General features: G+C 38.4%; 1 protein-coding gene across 1 annotated transcript in view; it reads left to right on the top strand.

Annotated features, from left to right (window-relative positions):
• The window catches only part of LOC118832811 (connector enhancer of kinase suppressor of ras 2-like), a 566603-nt gene that overhangs the window by 273750 nt on the left and 273247 nt on the right, over positions 1–19606 (top strand). Inside the window, exon 6 of the mRNA XM_036740170.1 lies at positions 7783–7824. Coding sequence (XP_036596065.1) covers positions 7783–7824 — 42 coding nt within the window. The remainder of the gene's footprint in view (positions 1–7782; positions 7825–19606) is intronic.

The raw sequence follows: 19606 nt of genomic DNA, 5'->3' as shown, positions 1-19606 counted from the left end.
ACTTCATAAATGTTGTCTCATTTTATCCTCACAACAACCCTGGGAGATGAGTGCTATATTTCCCCATTTTACAGATGGGAATGCTAAGGTTGAGAGAGATTAAATGTCTTGTCCAGTATAACACAGTAAATCACTGAGGCAGATTTCAAACTCACATCTTCCTGATTACAAATCCATTGCATTATTCACTATACCCCAAAGTTGCCTCAGTATGTCAAAATGGATAGAGGACCAGCCTTGGAGACAGGAAAACCTGGATTCGGGTCCTACCTCTGATATGCACTGTATCTGTAACTGTGGTCAAGTCTCTTAACCTGTCAGAGTCCCAGGCAATTTTCTCAGACTATAGGTTACAGATGAGCTCCCACTTGGCATGAGTGAAGGGATTTTCACCCAGGAGTGTGAATTTCCACACCAATGAGATAAAAACAAAATTTAATTAAGATAAAAAGATGATGGTGAACAAAGATAATCAAAACAACTGTCCTTAATGAGAGTGTAAATATATTTGTCTTTGGATTAGAAAGGATGTATAGTCATTGGGTGAGTTAATTACAATCATCTGATAGAACTCAATTCTAGCCTCCTTTTTCCTTATATGTCACTTATCATTTTCACAAAGCTCTCCAGTTGAGATCATCTTACTTTGGAGTGATGAACTGACAAACTTCACAACCATTCTAGTTTTAGAATCAGCACACCATTTCAAATTTAAAGAAACCTCTGGGCTTCATTGGGGTTTGTGGTCAACATTATGGTGTACAACTACCATACTTGCTCACAAAATTTCCCTTGTTGCCACTTTCATGAAAAGAATATTGGATCAAATAGATTTTTGGTCTGACCTGGTATGACATTTCATATTTTCTTATAACAAGATATAGCTGACACACCAACTTGAGAAAGTTAAAGTTAGTGACTCAACTTTTGATAAATACCCTTGGGCCTCACTATCGTGATGTCCTTTAGTTAGGGTCTATCCCATAGGACCACCTTATATAAAATAACCAAAAGGAACTTATGTAAATCACTAAACTCTCTTGAATGGAATCCAATATAGATCACTTTACCCTGAATTTCACTCAATTGGAAATAGTGTTTTGCTGAGTCATCAGTATACAATCATCATACAACAGTTATTTTCAATTTTTTTGAAAATTGTTCTTCTGAGATATATTTCTGTGTAATATGACATGTGAATGGCTTTATATATAAATTTCATCAAGGGAATAAAAAATGGGCCCACAATTATTACTTAGAGCTTAATAAAATTATATGTTGTAAAATGGCATAGCAAGCTGGTAATCAGACTTTTACCCAAAACTTAATGCCAGAGACTCATTTGCTCAAAAAAATCCCATTTTTACTTTGTAGAAATTAAGCGGTAATTTATGCATCCTTTAGTGTGCCAAACTGTACTTTTTTATTACTGTCTGTGGAAGTCTACTTGGTCTTCAGAGAAAGCGTCGCAGACCTTTCAGCTCATAAAACCTGCAGTAACACTTCAACAGCTATCAAGCTTCTTTCAGGTGACTGCAGAAAACTACTGATAATGAGACCTTTGCATAATGAAAATGCTAGATAATGACAAGGATGATTAATTTTATATTGATTTAAAGTACCTTTAAACATGGGCATTATCTAAAACTTCAGTGGTTTTGTCTTCCCCTTTGATATGCAGTATTTGATTTGAAATCTCCCCTTTGCATCCACATAGATCATTAAAGCACTTTCATTTACCCTATCTTCATAAAGCAGAATCCACTGACTAAGTGACAAGGTGGTTTGTCCTTCTCATTCCCTCCTATTAACATTAGGTGTCCAGATACCTAAAATTATCCACAGTCCACCTATAGGTGGCATAAAGGCATATTTTCTTTCTTTCAAAAACTTTTATTCATTTTCATTTATATTTGTGTCTATATATATATATATATATATATATATATCATATATATTATATTTATATATACTTATGCATGTGCATATGACTCTACCCAGGCCATCCCCTGTAACAAAGAATGAGAGAGAGAGAGAGAGAGAGAGAGAGAGAGAGAGAGAGAGAGGACAGTTCAGCAAACTTAACCAACAAATCAACTCTATGTGTAATGTTCCTATAAAGAAGAGAGGGAGATACATTTTCTCATTGCTTCTTTTGGAGCAAGCTTGGTCATTATAATTATATAATGTGCATGTTTTTTTTCTTTTGTTCTTTCTATTTACAATAAAGCCATTGCATCATTCATTTGTGTGTGTGTGTGTGTGTATATATATATGTATATATATATATATATATATATATATATATATAATGTAGTAATGTTCTGTTTACATTCACATAAAACAATTTGTTTAGCCATTCCTCAACTGATGGACATCTGCTTTGTTTCAAGTTCTTTGTTACTACAAAAAGTGCTGTCATATATATTTTGTCTTCCATGGAACTTTTCTTTCTACCTTTGACCTCTTTAGGTTACTGCCTGACAGTAGAACCTATGGGTCAAAAGGTATAGATATTTCAGTCACTTTCTTAGCATAATTTCAAAATATTGTCGAGAACGATTAGGTGACTCCATGACTCCACCGACAATACATTAGTGCACCTCTCTCTCTACAACCCCTCCAACATTGACCATTTCCATCTGTTGTCATCCTTGCCAATTTGCTGAATGTAAGGCAGAACTTGTGAAGTATTTTGATTTGCATTTCTCTTATTATTGGTGATTTGGAGCCTTTTTTCTTATGATTATTAATAGTTGCCAATTTTTCTTTTAAAAGCTTATTCATATTTTTTAACACATATCCATTAAAGAATGGCTCTTTGACGTATATATTTGTGTCACTTCTCTACATATTTTGGATATCAAACCATTGTCAGTTATCTTTGATGTAAAGTTTTTTCCTAGTCAACAGTTTCCTTTCTAATCCAAGTTGTATTGATTTTGTTCTTGTAAAACCTTTTCAGATTTATGTAATGGAAATTACTCATGTCTTTTGCGATTGCCTCTGTCCCTTGTTTGATTAAGAAGTCAGGGCTTATTTTCAGGAGAGCACACAAGTATCAATAGTTATTGAAAACCAACTGAGTACAGAGTACTATTCCTGGCACTGTGGGAGGATATGTGGGCAATAAGCATGATCTGAGACTTCATGGGTTTATATTGCCGTTGGGTATATAAGAGAGAAATATTAAATATATGAATTAACTCCTACAATATAAATAATAAAATGTAAAATCAAAGTGCTTAGGGGTGGATTTCCTCCTGGAGCTAAATTTTGAGTAGATTTGTAGGGAAGGAAGCACATGGGAAACCTGCGTGAAAGTTCAAAGATAGGAACGCCTATATTTTCCTGAAATAATAAGCAGGTTTCCTGGGCTTAAGAGAATGTAAGTATAACCTACTGTGTTCTAGTTAAGAGAAAAGGTTTGTGTGTGATTACAGTGACATGTGAGGTTAATTGGCGGAGAAAGTAACCTCCTAGATTAAGTTCAGTGCTAGTTCTTAATTTAATACCTAAAAATGGCCAAAGAAAAATTGTTATAATTACCCTGGGGAAAGGAAGGAGTAAATTTTCTCATAATTTGCTACTGGAGAGATATAAGTGTTGTCTCAGGACAAGATCTAAATGAGCATATACAGTCTACAAGAGAATGATGGCTTCTGTTGAGAAATCAAAAGGAGAGAAGAACTCAAGTGGAAAGAGCACTGGCCTAGAGGTCAAGAATCCTGGATTTGAGTCCAGATACTGCTGGATGAAGCTAACTGGCTAATGTCACCTCTCTTCTCTAGGCCTCTGTTTCCTCAAATATAAAATGAGCAGGGCAGGAGCAGGTGGGGAGAAGCTAGATTAGAAAAACCACTAGGGTCCTCTCTGGCTCTTAAAAAAAGTTAATCATGTATTCCCCTTAGTGATTCACACATAATAGGCATTAAATAAATGTTTGTTCAGTTGAATCATGTATGCACATTCAGTGGTAAAATGTTAAAAGGGGGGTATATTAAATGCCTTGTAATACCAGCAACTCAGCTAAACCCTGGAGAAATCCAGGGAATCTTCCTTATTGGAGGTTATGTTTAGTCTTCTTATAAGTACCACTATGGGCAAGCCACTTTACTTGTATCTCTTTTTTTCTCATCTTTCAAGTGGGGATAAATAAGAACACCTGCCCTATCTACTGCACAGAGAATGGATATGAAAATGCCTTGAAAAAAAATAGGGTGTAGGGGCTGCTAGCACAACATCGGTCAGGTTTGAGAGGACTCACATCACAGCACAAACCTTCACTGTCTGCTATCACCTTCCATTCCTGGCTTCCTAGTTTTATAGCAAATGGCCATTGGAGTTGAGAGTACAGAGTAATGGTCACTTTCCATTAACTAGAAAGGAATTCCCTTGCTATTCGCTACCTGGATGGCTATAAGTTCTCTTCCCACGGTCAATCAGTAGGTCAGTCAGTAAACACTTATTAAGCACTTGCTAAGAGCCAGGCCCTGTGCTAAGTGTTGGGGATGCAAAAGGAGGCAAAAGACAGCCTCTGCCCCCAAGGAGCTGACAGTCTAAAGGGGGTGATGATAAGTAAACAAACAAGCTATGTATAATATAGTACAGAAAAGAATTAAGAGAGGGAATGTACTAGAATGAAGAGGGGTTGGGAAAGCAGGTGTTTATTAAGGGCTTGGTGTGTGCCTGGCTCTGATCATTGCTGGGAATAAAAAGTAAAAGCAAAAACAATCCCTTGCTTTCAAAGACCTGAATGTGATCTACCTCTGCCTCTTCATTTTCTGCTGCTTACGTTTCACCCTTCAAAAAGATTAAGTAATGTACGTAGCACCCGATAACCACAGTAACATTTGTGAGGCTTTTAAAAAAATTAAGCAGGTGAAATGAAGAATGAATTGTAGCAGCAGCGTTTTAGGTAACTGATGAGGTAGTCTGTAGTGACTCTGCTTAATGCAATGGTGCGCTGGGATCTGATGCTACAAAGTGAACTACATCCAACACAAAAGGAATCCTCTTTCACTTGGACTCCTTTTCTCAAAGAGCACCTTGGAATTTGCCCTGACTCCCGAATTTGTTATGATGACATAAAATTGACATGATATTTATTATGCACTTAGCACAGGGCCTGGCACATAGCAGGCACAATATAAACACTAGCGATGATGATGGCGATGATGAGGGTGAGGATGACATATTATTCCCATAGAGATTTGGTGAGATTTGGCAAGTGTCTAAATGCAGGGCTTTCTGAATTGATTCCTAAACTGGATTTTATTATTATTATAATTACTAACATACTGTTTAACAATATTACCAACTCCTCTCTCTTGCCAGCTCTGCTGACAAGTGGCCCTCCTCACTGATGTGTCTCAGTTAACGTGTAGCCCTCTAGAATAGCTATGGGCCGAGCTGGTACCGTTGAGAAATGGTGCAGAAAAGGAGATTGGCCCGCCACCTGTGTAACTCACAGAGGAAGCCTTTGCTCTTTGGAGGATTGGTGATGTAGGACTGGAAGGGACCATTTGAAGGCTACTTCATTTTATAGATGAGGAAATCAGGGCCCAGAGATGTTAAGTCACTTTCTCCGTAGTCACACATCTAGTAAATAGTAATGGAGCTGGAATTTGAACCCAGGTCTGCTAACTTCAAATCCAGTAAATTATGACTAACTGCCCATGGTGGGCAGCAAAGTGGCAAAGTGGATAGAGCACTGGGCTCGGTGTCAGGAAGACTCATCTTCATGAGTTCAAATCCAGCCTCATATGTATACTAGCTGTGTGACCCTGGGCCAGTCATTTAACCCCATTTGCCTCAGTTTCCTCATCTGTAAATGAGCTATAGAAGGAAATGACAACTCACTCCAGGATCCTTGCCAAGAAAATCTCAAAATGGGGTCATAAAGAATCAGACACAACTGAAATGACTGAACAATAACAACCATGTGTAGGTAGGTGATAAAATTTCTGGGATCTAAGAGGAGCTGTCTCTCTCCCCCAGAAATTGCTTCTTCTCTTTCACTCTGACACTCAAACTTCTAGTCAGAGGCAAGAAAACCCCAAAACAAGGTCACAACAACTCAGACATGACTAAAATGAACCAACAACAAAATTTTTGTTGTGGATTTAGAACATTCTGAGAAGGAGTCCATAGGCTTTACCAGATTGCCAAAGGAGCCTGTAACAGAACCTCAGGTCTAGAGGCTCAAAGTGGAGCTCCTCTTGGCGAGGGGTTACAGAGAGTTATCTACATCCACACTAAAGCATCAGTGATGAGCAAGTTTGTTTGAGGCCTATCGTATGGTACTTGCAGTTGGTTCCTGAAGGGAATTTATCCCCAAGGGGGAGAGGAATGTAAGGGCATAAAAGCAGACCTCACTTCCTTATCCACTTAGCTCAGCATTAGCCTTATCCCTAGAACTTTCCTCTGCCTGCCCTCTCTTTTTCTGAACCAACCAAGTTTTCACCCACTGTCCTAGCCACAGTTCATATTTGCCTGTAACAAAACTAGTTTAAAGAGTTGGGACTATGAAATTGATAAAAAATGCATATGTAACAATGTCCTTTAATTAAATGTCCCAATTAGTCAACTCTTTCATATACAAAGAACATTAAATGAATACTTATTAATGTTCCATACTGGGCTCTAGGGACAACCACTCTGCTGATGGGTTTCAGTGCATGCCATTGAGCAAATTAATAATAATTGTAAACAAAATACATGTTCTAGTTTTTGCCTTGCATTTTGCATTTTTGACTCAAATCTGCAAGCTTAACTTGTTTGTTTAGACATCTTACATGATATCCTGGCTGAGGTACTGTGGAATGAATTTATATTCCCGACTGTGTCCCACCAGGTAACAACCAAATTATTTACTTCTGTCTTCCATGTTATTATGCCCCTAATGAAAGATTCTAGAAGAATCTTAATTCCTATATTAGCAGATTTCAAAGTTACTGCTATTTAACATATTCTAGTGCTAGATTTTTCCCTCTTTAAAGATTCTTAATGAGTTTAGATTCTTAGAGCCAGAATATCTATCCTAACAAAAAAAATTTAAAAATCAGTCAGTCTTCTCTGATTAGAAGGTATCGATTATTGCTGGCTTGTAAAAATCTACAGATGAAACATATACATATATCATATATGTTTAATATACATATATGCCCATATATAATTTATCATGTTTAACATTAATAATATGAAAGTTTATGTTCAGACAATGTTTAGTTACAACTCTGTTAGAAACCAGTGCCTTCACTTTCCCAAATCATGTGCAAAACTATGATTTGTATTGGGCAAAAATAAATTTCTATACAAACATGTCTACTCTGATGCAAGGAATATTCACAAGGAGGCTGGTATAGCTAGAGAGTAGGATGCATAGAGGGGAAGAAAGTGCCAGAAGACTGGAAAGGTAGGAAGGAACCAGGTTGTAAAGAGTCTTAACTACCAAGTGGAAGACCTTGTATTTGATCATGGTGGTAACAAAAAGCTATTGTAGTTCATTGAGGTGATGGAGGGGGGTGACATAGTCAGACCTACACAAGTGTGGTAAACCAAGCGGCTCGAATTCTAATTACTTACTATCTCTAATAATAAATGTAAATCAACCAGATACTAGTACATTAGATTCAGAAGAACACATACCAGTTTAAAACATTTTACTCACTTAAAACCTTTTTCCTTTCCTTCAGCATTTACTTTTTCCTCTGCATTTTTGGCTAATGACGACTAGGGTGCAATAAAATTGTGCTTCTCTCCTCCCTTCTCCCTGTGTAGGACTCTTCAAAGGGTGAAGAAGAAGTCAAGATTTTGCATGTGGTAAGTGACTTAGCCTAATGTTTTGGTTTCTAGGGTTCATACCTGCAGGGATATTTACACTTCTCTTCTAAAATCTACTATGCCAAAGAGCTTATGTTTCCTTTAGGACTGTGTAGAATGTTCAGGGAATATTTTGTTTTTTCCCTTCGTGAAATGGGAAGACTATTGGATGAAACAAGGCCAAGGAATCAAATAACATTGGTCATAGCAGACTGCATTGCAAATGGAGGATGAGGATAGGTGGATCAAATAAACCAGTAACCCAGTGAGGAAGGTGGCTAATATGATGAATCAGAAAAACAGGAGCAAAGCCTGTTTCTCATTGCAACATATTATGAAAGCAAAGTTCCATGATTACACTTGCTGATGTAGGGTACTCTGCCACAGAGACATGAGTTCTGTGTTTGAAACTTTCAGCAGGGGCTATAGCTGGTTCCCTGAGAGAAAGAGACCAAAATAGTCACTTAAATCAACAAGGCCTTAAAACCCAATGGTGTGCAGAGATCTTTGAAATGGTTTGCTCCAATATTGGCCTGGAGAATGCCATTTTCACAACTGTACTTTTGTAGAAAGTGTTTTGTTCTGTTTTGTTTTTCCTTCATTAGTTGCATCAAAAGAAAATCTGAGCCTTATACCTATTTCAACAGAGCCAAGCATTGGGAAAGCCTTAGGGCTGCATTTTCCATCTTCATGAACTGAATAATCACTTCAAAGCTTGGGTAGCAATTGGGTCTCAACAATTCACAGGAAATGATTCTATTTATCCTGTGGCCTATTTTCTTTTTCCATCAAAAACCATTCTAGTACTACTCAATGCCCTGACTAAGAAATGATATATAGATTGGTTGAGGTGCCCTGGCTTTGTCTAGAATGATTTGATAGGTGTTTTTTTCTCAAAAGTGTATTCAATTGACAGAAGTTTAAAAGGCTTACATCTTATGAGTAGATGACTTCCTCCATGACCTGATTTTAGGTACATAGAGAAATTAGATTTCTCTTCCCTTCTCTCCCTCAGGAAATCTTTACTGACTTGTTAATTCTTAAAGTGCCAAAATTTGAGATTGATACATTTACCTTTGGACTTGTTCCATACTGAAACTCCTGTACTCATGTGAGAGATAAGCACTTAAGCCCTACGAGTTTTTTATACTTCGATGTGGATGAATTCATCAGAACATTTCCTAGGTTTTGGTAGAGAAACAGGAGGAGGAAGCATGGAAATGCTAGATGATGGGTATGGAGTGAAATATTATTTATTGCCTATCTCATAATTTTGTCAATGTCCACCAAACATTTTTGGTTAGGTCTAAGTTGAGTTTTCATCTGTATGAGCTAGGTGCTACTTAAGCCCTCTTGGAAAAGAAAATGGTACCATATTATATCCATATATTGCCTTGAATCATGATTGAGTCTTTTCCAACTACCTGATTTTGATCCAAGAATAAATTTTATGTCCATACTTTGTTTCAGGATTCCTGTCATTTCATTGGTTTCTAGAAACTCTTGGTGAAGAAACTTCTTCCAGTGCAGATCTGTAGCTGTTCTGTAGTTTATAGTCTTAGAGTTGTGACCCTGAGAGATGAAATGACTTCGCTAAGGGTTACAAAGCTGGTATATGTCAGAAGCAGACTTGAATCCAGGGTCAGAGCCAGCTTTTCATCCACTACATCATATTACCTCTTCTCATGTATTTGCTTAAGTTGTTTTAAATGTCATAAAAAGTGCTTGACTTTTATTTGCGTAGAGTGAAAAGCCATAGCTATTAAATTTAACATAGATGAGGCAAAGTTGGGGAATTCCCATTGACCTTACTCCCTCTTGAAAATATAAGAAAAGATGTTTTCCCATTTTGGTCCATATCTGTGATTTCTTTGTATTGAGGACCCTCAGGGTGAAAATTTCCTTGTACCAATAGAGCTCAACACATCTTCCCTAAGATATAGTTTTAGAGAGTTGTTGAGATGCTGAGAGCTTAAAAATTTTGCCTTTGGTCATAGACCAAAATGTGTTAGAAGTCACTCTTGAACACCAAGGCTAGCCCTCTACTCATTGCACCATGCTGCCTCTCTTTTTTGAAATATATTTTAATATTTAAAAATCTGTTAGATCGTTTGCATCCTTATCTCCCTTTCTAGTTTTCTTCTGTTTCTTTCTTCCTAACTATTTTTTCTTCTGTTTCTTCCCTCCTGCTTTTTCTCTTACTGTTCCATCCTAGTTCTAAGAGCAAAATATTGATGGGAAATTCATATTGACTTTTTAAGATTGTATATCCCTTAAGAAACTAATAAAAACACCTGAAATCCTGAGGGATATGTGTATATCTCTGTACACATTCCTCAGGGATTTCCCATGCAACTGCATCTTCTCTCCTCTGCATCAGAAATAATCTTGACACTCTTCTGATGGGTGGACGTAGAGTAGAAAACAGACATTCTCCTGTTTTTTCTCTTTTTAGGGTAATCCTGTTTCCAGGCTTCACAAGTCTTGCAAAAAAAAATCTGTTAACTGAAATGAATACTTGATTCTTCTCAGACAGGCACAGTAGAGTTTGTGTTACTGGGTCATATCACAGTTTTAACCAGTCAGCCTTAGGACCCTGTTCCAGTAGCTCAGGTGTGAAGAAAAATTGCATCATTCATTTAGCTAATTGTAGGAGAGAATTTGCTAGAAGGAGAAATAATTTAGTAGTAGTAATTGCTGACATCTCTAGAATATTCATAGAAACTAATGTTTTGGTTACAAAATGTTCCAACATTCATCTGTCACATGAGAAAAATTTCTTAATATAAATCTGTATGTTTATGTTCCTATTCCATGGCAACAATCCCAATTTGGCTGTGGTAGTGTACTGAATCTTAACATTTGTAATATAGGGCCACAATGACAAAGAAAATATCAACAAAAACAAGAATAATAAGATTGGACTCCTCACCCCTTCCTAACACATACTGTAGTATCTTCCAGTTAATATTCTCAAAAAATCAAACATTTGGAAAACAGTGTCTTCTATACAAATGACAAGATTGGAAATTAGGTAGCCTTGCCATTAATTGAGGATGATCTTGTAAAAATTGTTGCATCCCTACGTAAGTTAAGTGTAAATAAATATGATAATAAATATTTCCGTATAATCTTCAAGCATGCTGTGAAGATTCAGAAGAGATTTTAAATTGGGGGGCCAAGAGGCACTGTTAAGTACATTTTTAGAAAGGATTTTAAAATGTTGTTCTATTTCTTCTCTGGCCATGTGGGTATCATCTTTGTCACCATAACCAATTTTTTTAGTAACTACTCTGTGAAGAGACCATTCTCTTCACTTTTCAACCTGGAAAAGGTGGTTGAAGTTGGAAATGTTGGGGCATTTGAATGCCAGAGTGAACCAAATGATGCTAATCCATTAGCACAGATTATGATATTAGCCAGCTGTCACATAGACAATAGGGCACTAGATCGGTTTGCAGGGTTCTAGTGGTCCTTTTCCAATGGAGCATGAAGAAAAATTCCGAAGTGCTAGCACAGGGTGAAAGGGTGCAGCCTTCCTTGTGGTCAGAATAGGTGGCCACCTGCGCCAAATGGCATGATTTAAGAGGTCCCAGCAAGAGCAGAGCTGGGATGACCAACTTTCCACTTCCAGCCTTCATAGGAGATGGAGCAGAAAGCCTGGGACTGTAGAAGGAGAAGTTGTGACATTTATTTGGATGGCATTGGAATTAGGAAGAAGGTCAGAGATTGAATTTGAGAAGACTGTAGGAGCCTCTTAAGGGGGAAAAGGGGAAGGGTCAGAGGAGAAAGTAGACCACTAACACTTAAGAAAATCAGAGCAAAAAATGAAAGTTTCAAGGAGAAAGAGGACTAGAGAAAAAGGACCTAGAACAAAAAGAGAAAGACACCCTGAAGGAGGACCAGAAGAAGGACACAAAGACAATGAGGAGAATGAAAGAGTCAAGGAGAAGAAGATAATGAGGCACTTTGAAAACAGACTAAGAGTTTACAAAGCTAATGGAAGTGAGAGTGGCTGGGAAGGTGCATGGAAGAGAGTGACAACTCCAAGATAGACATGGCCACAAGCAGTTTTCTAGGCCTTTCACCAGAGGAGCTACTAGCAAGAAGTACAAGGGCTAAAGATCTTTCTTTAAGCAAGCATGGAGGGTATGGGGGGTGGGGAGGAGAGGTTTCAATGATCTGCATAGAGTGGGTGATGTTTATATTTCTCACATGGCCAACTGACTGCTGTCTCTACTCAAAGGGCAGTCTGGTTCCCCTCTTAGAAGAGGAGTTTAAGGGGTAAGAGGAACCCATCTTCAATTTTGAGGTTTTGAAGAACAAAGAAGTTTTCTTTAAAAAAAGAACAGAAGGAAAACTTGAAAACAAAGATAAAAAGGATCTAAAGAGAAAGAAGGAAACCCTGACCTGTGTTAGTAAAAGAAGGCCATAGAGAGGAAAGGGAAGAAGGCCCACTGGATTTGGATGTTTATAAACAAATGTGAGGCTCTTTCCTAGGAGCAAGGAATGGTAGCCCCTGAGGAGAAAGCAGTCACTTGTACTCTGAGGAATGATGATTTGGATCCATAGGTGCTGTCTGCCAACCTAATGAGGGTTAGGAGAAGAAGTGACAAGTATAGTTTTGGTTGCTAATCACATGTTGAGGGGGACTCAAGCAGCTATCTGTCACCCAATAATGATAAAAAAATAGTTTGTTGTCTTTCCCAAGCATATTTTCAAGTCATGACAGAGAAACATCTAACACTTGTCAAATATGATAACTGCTGCCTATTTCTGGTGATTGGAAAAACGAATAACACATGATATTGTTAGAAGTCACCTACAAAGCATTGCTATGTCTGTCTATCTATGAGCTATGATCAATGATAACAAAGTCTTTAACAACTGAAAACCTTAAGGGTTCAAGTGGTCATCCCTGCTAACCATCAAAGCCCATGTATTTGAATGAGGAAGGAAGATTGGGGGAGTGAACAACTTTTTAAGACATCTGTGTATGAGATAGAGATTGAGAAGTCAGGATCACAGCCTAAAATGTATTGTAGTGCACCTAGCAATAGTTAGTAAGAGTATTTGTGTAGCATCTTGCAAACCTGATCAGGACATTAAACTAAAAAGAAAGGCTGAAGGAGAAAACTTCCTATCTATGCCTAGCAACTTTGCTACCATAGAGAATAGGAAAAGAAGAGGAGATAATACACCCAGAAAATCATGGGAGATAAAATCCAAGAAAGGAACCAGCAGTAAAATGCATGGCCTCAGACACTGACACAGAAATGTACAAAGTAGGCAACAGGCCACTTGAACTAGAGATTCTCATGCAAAGGGGGAAAATTGACCTTATCAGATATCATTAACAATTGGTAGGATGAGACCCATGACCAGAATATGGTTCTGGAAGGGAATACCTTATTCAAAAGAGTCAGGATAGGTAAAAGTGAGTAGAGTAATATTGTACATTAAGAAGAAATACTGATATGAAGAAATCCAGGTATCAGGCAGGAGAAGTATAGCATACAGCATTGGGATGAAGATCAACAGAGACAAAAATAGGGATGATGCTATCATCAGAGAATGTTTTGGACGATTTGAACATTTGTACAAAGGCATAGTAATGGTAAGAAACTTTAATTGTCTAGATCAGGGCTGTCCGACCTTAGGTTTTTATTGAAACAATAGATAATATATTTTGATTTGCCATTTTAGTGAGAGTGCTGCAATAGCTCGGCTTGGTTTACTAAAGCATTTATGTAAATTTCTATGCTTGTAGGTGGGCTGCATTTTGGACAGCCTCAGTCTAGATCCTACCCTACAGAGGGAAATGGAGATGTGCCTGATAGGTGTGAGGAGGTCAGGAACAATGAGGAACTGAGGGATTCCAAATTGGCTGAACAGCTGAAGCCAGAGTCTAATCCAATGTCAGCTTGGAAGGAGATCTGCAGGGTGGTACCTTGAGTATTTGTGTTTGGACCGCTCTGGTTTCACATTTTTGTTAATAACTCTGATAAAGGAAAAAATAACGTGATTATCAAATTTGCAGATGACCCAAAGATAGACGGCACAGCTAACAAAGATGAGAATCAGCATCTGAAGCATCTTCACAGGCTAGAATGCTGGGTTGAATCCAAAAAAGTGAAATTTAACAGGAGTACATTGTAAATCTTACCCGTGTGTTCCTAAAGGACCTTCCCAAGCACAAGATAAGGGGGGCATGGCTACACAGCAATGTGTTTGAAAAATGCCTGGGGCTTTTTTGGTGGGCCTGAGACTCTATATGGGTCACTAGTGCCATGTAGGACCTAAAAAGCCAGTAGCACAATATTAAGCTAAATTAGGATAGATGTAGCCCTGCTTTACCTGCAGTCCCCTAAACAGACCACATCTTCTGGAATGTTGTGTGCAGCTGTGGGTGCCACCTTTTAGGAAGGACATTGGCAACATGAGGAGTATCCAGAGGACAGACAGGAGAATTAAGGGCCTCCAGTTCATGCCTTATGCAGATGATTTGAAGGAAGATTAGCCTGGAGAAGAAAAGATTTAAGGGGGAGAAGGACCTTGGAGGCCATCTAGTTTAACCACTTCTTTTTACAAATGAAGAAACTGAGGCTGAGGGAAGTTAAACGACTTGCCCAGTGTCACAAAGCAGGATTTGAATCTAGGTCTGAGTTACTATGCTTTCTGCTTCACCATCTTGCTAAAGTATTAAACTCCTAGGCTTTTATGATGGCCCCTACAGACAGAAGTATTTTGCTTTGGGCAAAAATAGTTGTATATAAACTAAGTTTTAGTAAGCTGAATCCTATTTCCAATGTATTAGAGTTCTTACAATTTTAAGTAAGCCTTAGCTGAATCCTTTTGTAAAGCAAAGAATTCTTTTTTCCCTAAAATCGTATTCTTCATCTTTCCCTGCTCTATTCCACCCCCAATTCCCCATGCTTTGAAAACTCAAGATGCCAAATGATCTCTCAGAATTGCTTTGAGCATATCAAATAGTAGATGCAATATTTGAAGATTGTATAGGAATTATTTAGCTGTTATTCAGTCATCTTTTTTCTTGGCTTCTCAGGAGAATTCCTGAGAATTGCTGAATTCCTTGAGAACCACTGAGGGCCTTCAGGTATCCATGGTGTGGCAAGTTTAGGGGTCCTAATAGGCAATGATAGTTCTGGCGGTCAATGTGTCACTTGAGTGACAAGGATAATTGAAACAGTTGGAATCCCCATAGAAGAAAATGTAATTGTGCCCAGGCGCATCCCATTAACTGAAAAAATTTATTCAACTCTTCCACAGAATGGAATAATTAAATATACAGAATATCTCAGTAAAATAATTATCAAGGTTGTGTATTTTCAGGGATTCTTCATGTAGCCTTATCCCTACTCTCTTCTCCCCTCCATCTACCTCCTCCTCCCAACCCTGCTTCCAAATTGCACTTGTCAGGTGAATAACCCAATCTAACTCACCTGCTTAATGTAAGGAAAGAGATGTCCTTTTTTTACTATATATTTTAAAACAAAAGGGTTTTTTATTGTAAAGCCTCTGTGAATTCAGCATAGAATATTAATATATTTTGCTCACTGAGAGCCCTCATTTATTCCAACATGCTTGTGCGTCTAGAGTGGCTAAGATCAGAGAGATAGCTGGGTTGACAATGACAAGCTCCATCTTTATCTTGCCTAAATCTGATTAGAACCATAATAGCAAAATAACATAAAATATACATATATGTATATATATATATATATAGCATATCATTAAATGTTCATAGGTGCCTTCCATTTTCAGTTTTAAAATTCTGTATATTGCTGAAGTACACATATTTCCCTGAGATATTTCTATAGTATTTCTATTAAAATAATCTTTTTTATTTAACTTGTGTAGACCACCAGAAAGGGAAGCAAAGGGAAATATCTCATATCATTATAATCTGCCATTTTTGCTAATCATGGACTCTGCTTGAGCTCACATAACCAATTGACTGCTTAGAGAGCACCAATTGAGTCATGCTCCTTGCCCTCGGGGAGCATCTGGGACAAATTTGCTGCATAGATGAGAGGGGGGGGCAAAAGAGAGAGTGAGAGAGAGAGAGAGAGAGAGAGAGAGAGAGATGGTGGCATGATGCCAGGTGGATATTGTCAAATCATGTGCCAAAACTTCAGGCCAGGCACCAACCAGGTGAACCTTGCTATATAAGAAGAATGATACTTATAAGTGGCCACAGAACTTACACAGGTGGTCTCCACTGAGCCTCATCAACACTCTGTGAGATAGATCCAAATGAGGACTCTGTTAGAGGAGTTGGGTTATTCTAGTCCCCACCTGTACACTTTTCCCCCAGGAATAGTATAATGTGCAGTGTAGTAGAAAGAGTATAGGCCCTGGAATCAGGGGACTTGGATTTCAATCCTGACTCTGACACTTCCTGGCTAAGTAACTCAGGGCATTTCACCTCTCTGAGCCTCAGCTGCCCCATCTCTTAAATGGGTCGGTTAATAATTATAACACCTAGTTCACAGGATTATTGTGAGGAAAGGACTTTCTAAAACCTAGAATACTATAGAAATGGGGATGATTAATCTTATTCTAGCATAGGAAGTATGGGGGAGTCAAAAGGACACTAGACATAGAGTCAGGAAGACCTAGATTTGAATTTTGTATTTGACCATGAGCATCAGTTTTCTCATCTGTGAGATTGGGATAATATTAGACTGTAGTAGCCCCTTCATAGGGTTGTGGAGAGGACTTGTAGAGAAAATGTAGGCAAAATACTTTGCAAACCACTAAGTGCTAGATAAACTTCAGCTCTTATTTTGGCAGAGGTCAGTACCTTTGCCAAAAGGGTGAGCCAAAGTACCAGCACCCTTCTCTCTGGCATACTAGGGTAGGCTTATTAACGTTGCTCCCTTACTTGTACAATATACATGTGGGGAATATATCTGTATTCCAGCTCCTGATTTTGAATTAGTGGAAGCAATTACATCAGAATCCTAGCCTGTATGTGTTTTAAAGTTTGTGTACTCAAACACATGAATGCTCAAGACTGAAAAATTTAATTTTGTGTTCCTTTGAAAAGATATTGCTTTTGAATAATAGAGTACCCAGAAGAAGGGGAAAGGAAATGGATAGTAATTAGAAACACTTCTCAGTTCTCTGCTCCTGCTAGTTCACCAAATATATATTGGTTTTGTTTTTTTCCTTTTTGATGACTTTAAAACATTAATTAGGTAAAAAATGAGTTTTCCAAATTTCAGTTATTTTTAGCATACTAAGTTTAAGAGTTCATTAGAAGTCTTGATTAAAATTTTCTCCTTAATTATATTAGTTGATAATGAACAAGGTTTAAATAGCTCTATTTGATTAAGTACTCTCACTGTGATATTTTCTTTTAAATGAACTTGTTCAAGAAGTTAGTTATGTAATCACATTGCTCACACTTGGCTTTCCATTTTGGTCATCTCTAGTTGGTCTTCATTGTAGTATGGAGGCGAGCTGGAATTCCCGATGGCTTTGCTAGCAAAGTTTATTCTCTGAGAGGTATTAACAAATAGGAAAGGCTTGGATGGGAATGTAGTTACAGACTCTAAGTTTGTGGTCTAGAGACTAATATTGTTAAGTGTGCCCAGAGGCTCAACACTAGAAGGCTGAGGACAGGGGCATGAATTTTCAGTCACAGTAACTCTTGAAAATGAACAATTAAGGCACTGGTAAGGGGCAGCATTTGGCAACCCCAACAACCTGTCAGCATGTGTGTATTTCTTTGTTAGCCAAGTTTCTAATCACCACCTTATTTTGCCAGTATTAAAATTGCCTGAAAGTAGTCACGGAATCATAGATTTTAGAGGTGGAAGGGAGCTCAGTGGTCACTTAGTCCAACCTTTACCCTAAAGGATGCCCCATGCCCCCTACCTCCAGAACAGAGATGACAAGGTGTTGTTCAGTATTTGCTTGAAGAATACCAAATAATGGGACCCACCCCCTCTCAGGTATGCCTATTTGACTTTGGGGCAGCTGAGGTTTTCTTGACATCAAGTCCCATTTGGCCTCCTTGCAACTTGTACTCATTGATCCTGGTTCTGCCCTGGGGGGCCAATCTCTCTTCTCCATCACAGCTTTTTAAATACTTAAAGATCAGTTGTCATACGCCCCCCCAGTCTTCTCTTCTCTGGGTTCCACATTCCCAATTACTTCAAATGAGCTTCTTAAGACATGAGCTCCAGCCTTTTCACTATCCTGGTTGCCCTCCTCTGGATCCTTTCCAACTGATTAATGGTCTTCTTTAGCCATGGTACTCAGAGCTAAACAGGAGACCCCACATGTGATCTGAGCAGGGCACTTCCCTAGTCCTGGAAGTGAAAGTCAAGTCAACAAGCATTTATTAAGTACTTACTATGTGCCAGTAACCTGTGCTAAACCCTGGGAATACAAATACAAGCAAAAAATATATAGTCCTTGCCCTCAAGGAGCTGACATTTTAATGGGGATTAGACGGAAATCCAAAAGCAGGAGGAGAGGGAGGGTACACATGTGGCTGGCTTATGCTATCATACTGTACTATACCATAGTATACTGTACTGTACTATACTACATTATACTTTTCTAAAATGCAGCCCAAAGTCACACTAGCTTTTTATGGCTGTCATATCACACTACGGACTGATATTGAACCTGCAGTTCACTAAGACCCCCTAGATCAGACAAACTGCTCTCCAACCACAATTCTTGATCTTATTCCAAAGCTTTTCTATAGATAGATAGATAGATAGATAGATAGATCTTATTAGAAAAAAAATTTTAAAACAAAAACAAATTAAAAAGAAACCTTTAAAATAAGTTCCTAAATTTCTTCCAGATAAATGTGACCTTAGATATCATCTATTCTGACCCCTACTTTTTGTAGAGGAGGAAACTGAGGCCCAGAGTGGTGAAATGGGTTGCCCAAGGTCAGACAACATGGCAGTGGGAGAGCTGGGGCTCGAGGCCAGGCCTCCTGACTCTTAGTCCTGTTCACTGTCGTCTGTGCCCCATTGCCTACCTAGGAAGCTCACGTTTCTCTAGTGAGCCTTTTCTTGTCCTGTCTTGTATCTTCTATTCTTTACTTTTGTTTTCTGAACCTGTGAGTTCATCTGTGTTGGGAACTCTTGTGGAAACTCCTGACACTTGTAGATTAACAAATCTACTGTAAATTAGTCTTAGAGTCACCTGAGGCCCTGAGAGATTTAATGACTTGTCCAAGTCATGCAGCCAGCATGTATAAAGGGCAGAACTTGAAACCTTCATGATTGTGGCCCCAGCCACTAAATCATACTGCTTATTTTATTTATACATACATACACACATATGGTGCTTAAGGTATAAAAAGAATTTTCTTTATTGTGAGTGGCGAGGATCAGGAAAGCTCTCTTCCAGAAGAAGGTAGGATTTAAACTGAGTCTGGAAGGAAACTAGAGAAGCATGGAAGAGAGGGTAAGAAGCTAGAGTGTTCCAGGAATGGAGGACAGACAGTGAGTGCAAAGGCAAGGAGCTGGCAAATGGTAGGTCCCATGTGAGGAACAGCAAGATGGCCAGTGTAACTGGCTCCTAAAGTGCATGGAGAGGAATAAAGACAGAAAGGTAGAAAGGGGCCAGGTGGTGAAGCCTTTTAAATGCCATGGGCCTTTATATATGATCCTGCAGGTAATGGGGAGCCAATGGATTTTGTTAAGTGGGTGTTGACATGGTCAGTCATACAAATGAGGAAGATTAACTTTGGCCAGCAAGTGGAGGATGGATTGGTGAATACATT

This window comes from Trichosurus vulpecula, chromosome X (genome assembly GCF_011100635.1).
Source record: "Trichosurus vulpecula isolate mTriVul1 chromosome X, mTriVul1.pri, whole genome shotgun sequence".
Classification (NCBI taxonomy): Eukaryota; Metazoa; Chordata; class Mammalia; order Diprotodontia; family Phalangeridae; genus Trichosurus; species Trichosurus vulpecula.
Note: the sequence above shows the minus strand (reverse complement) of the source record. Positions and strands in the feature narration are given on the sequence as shown.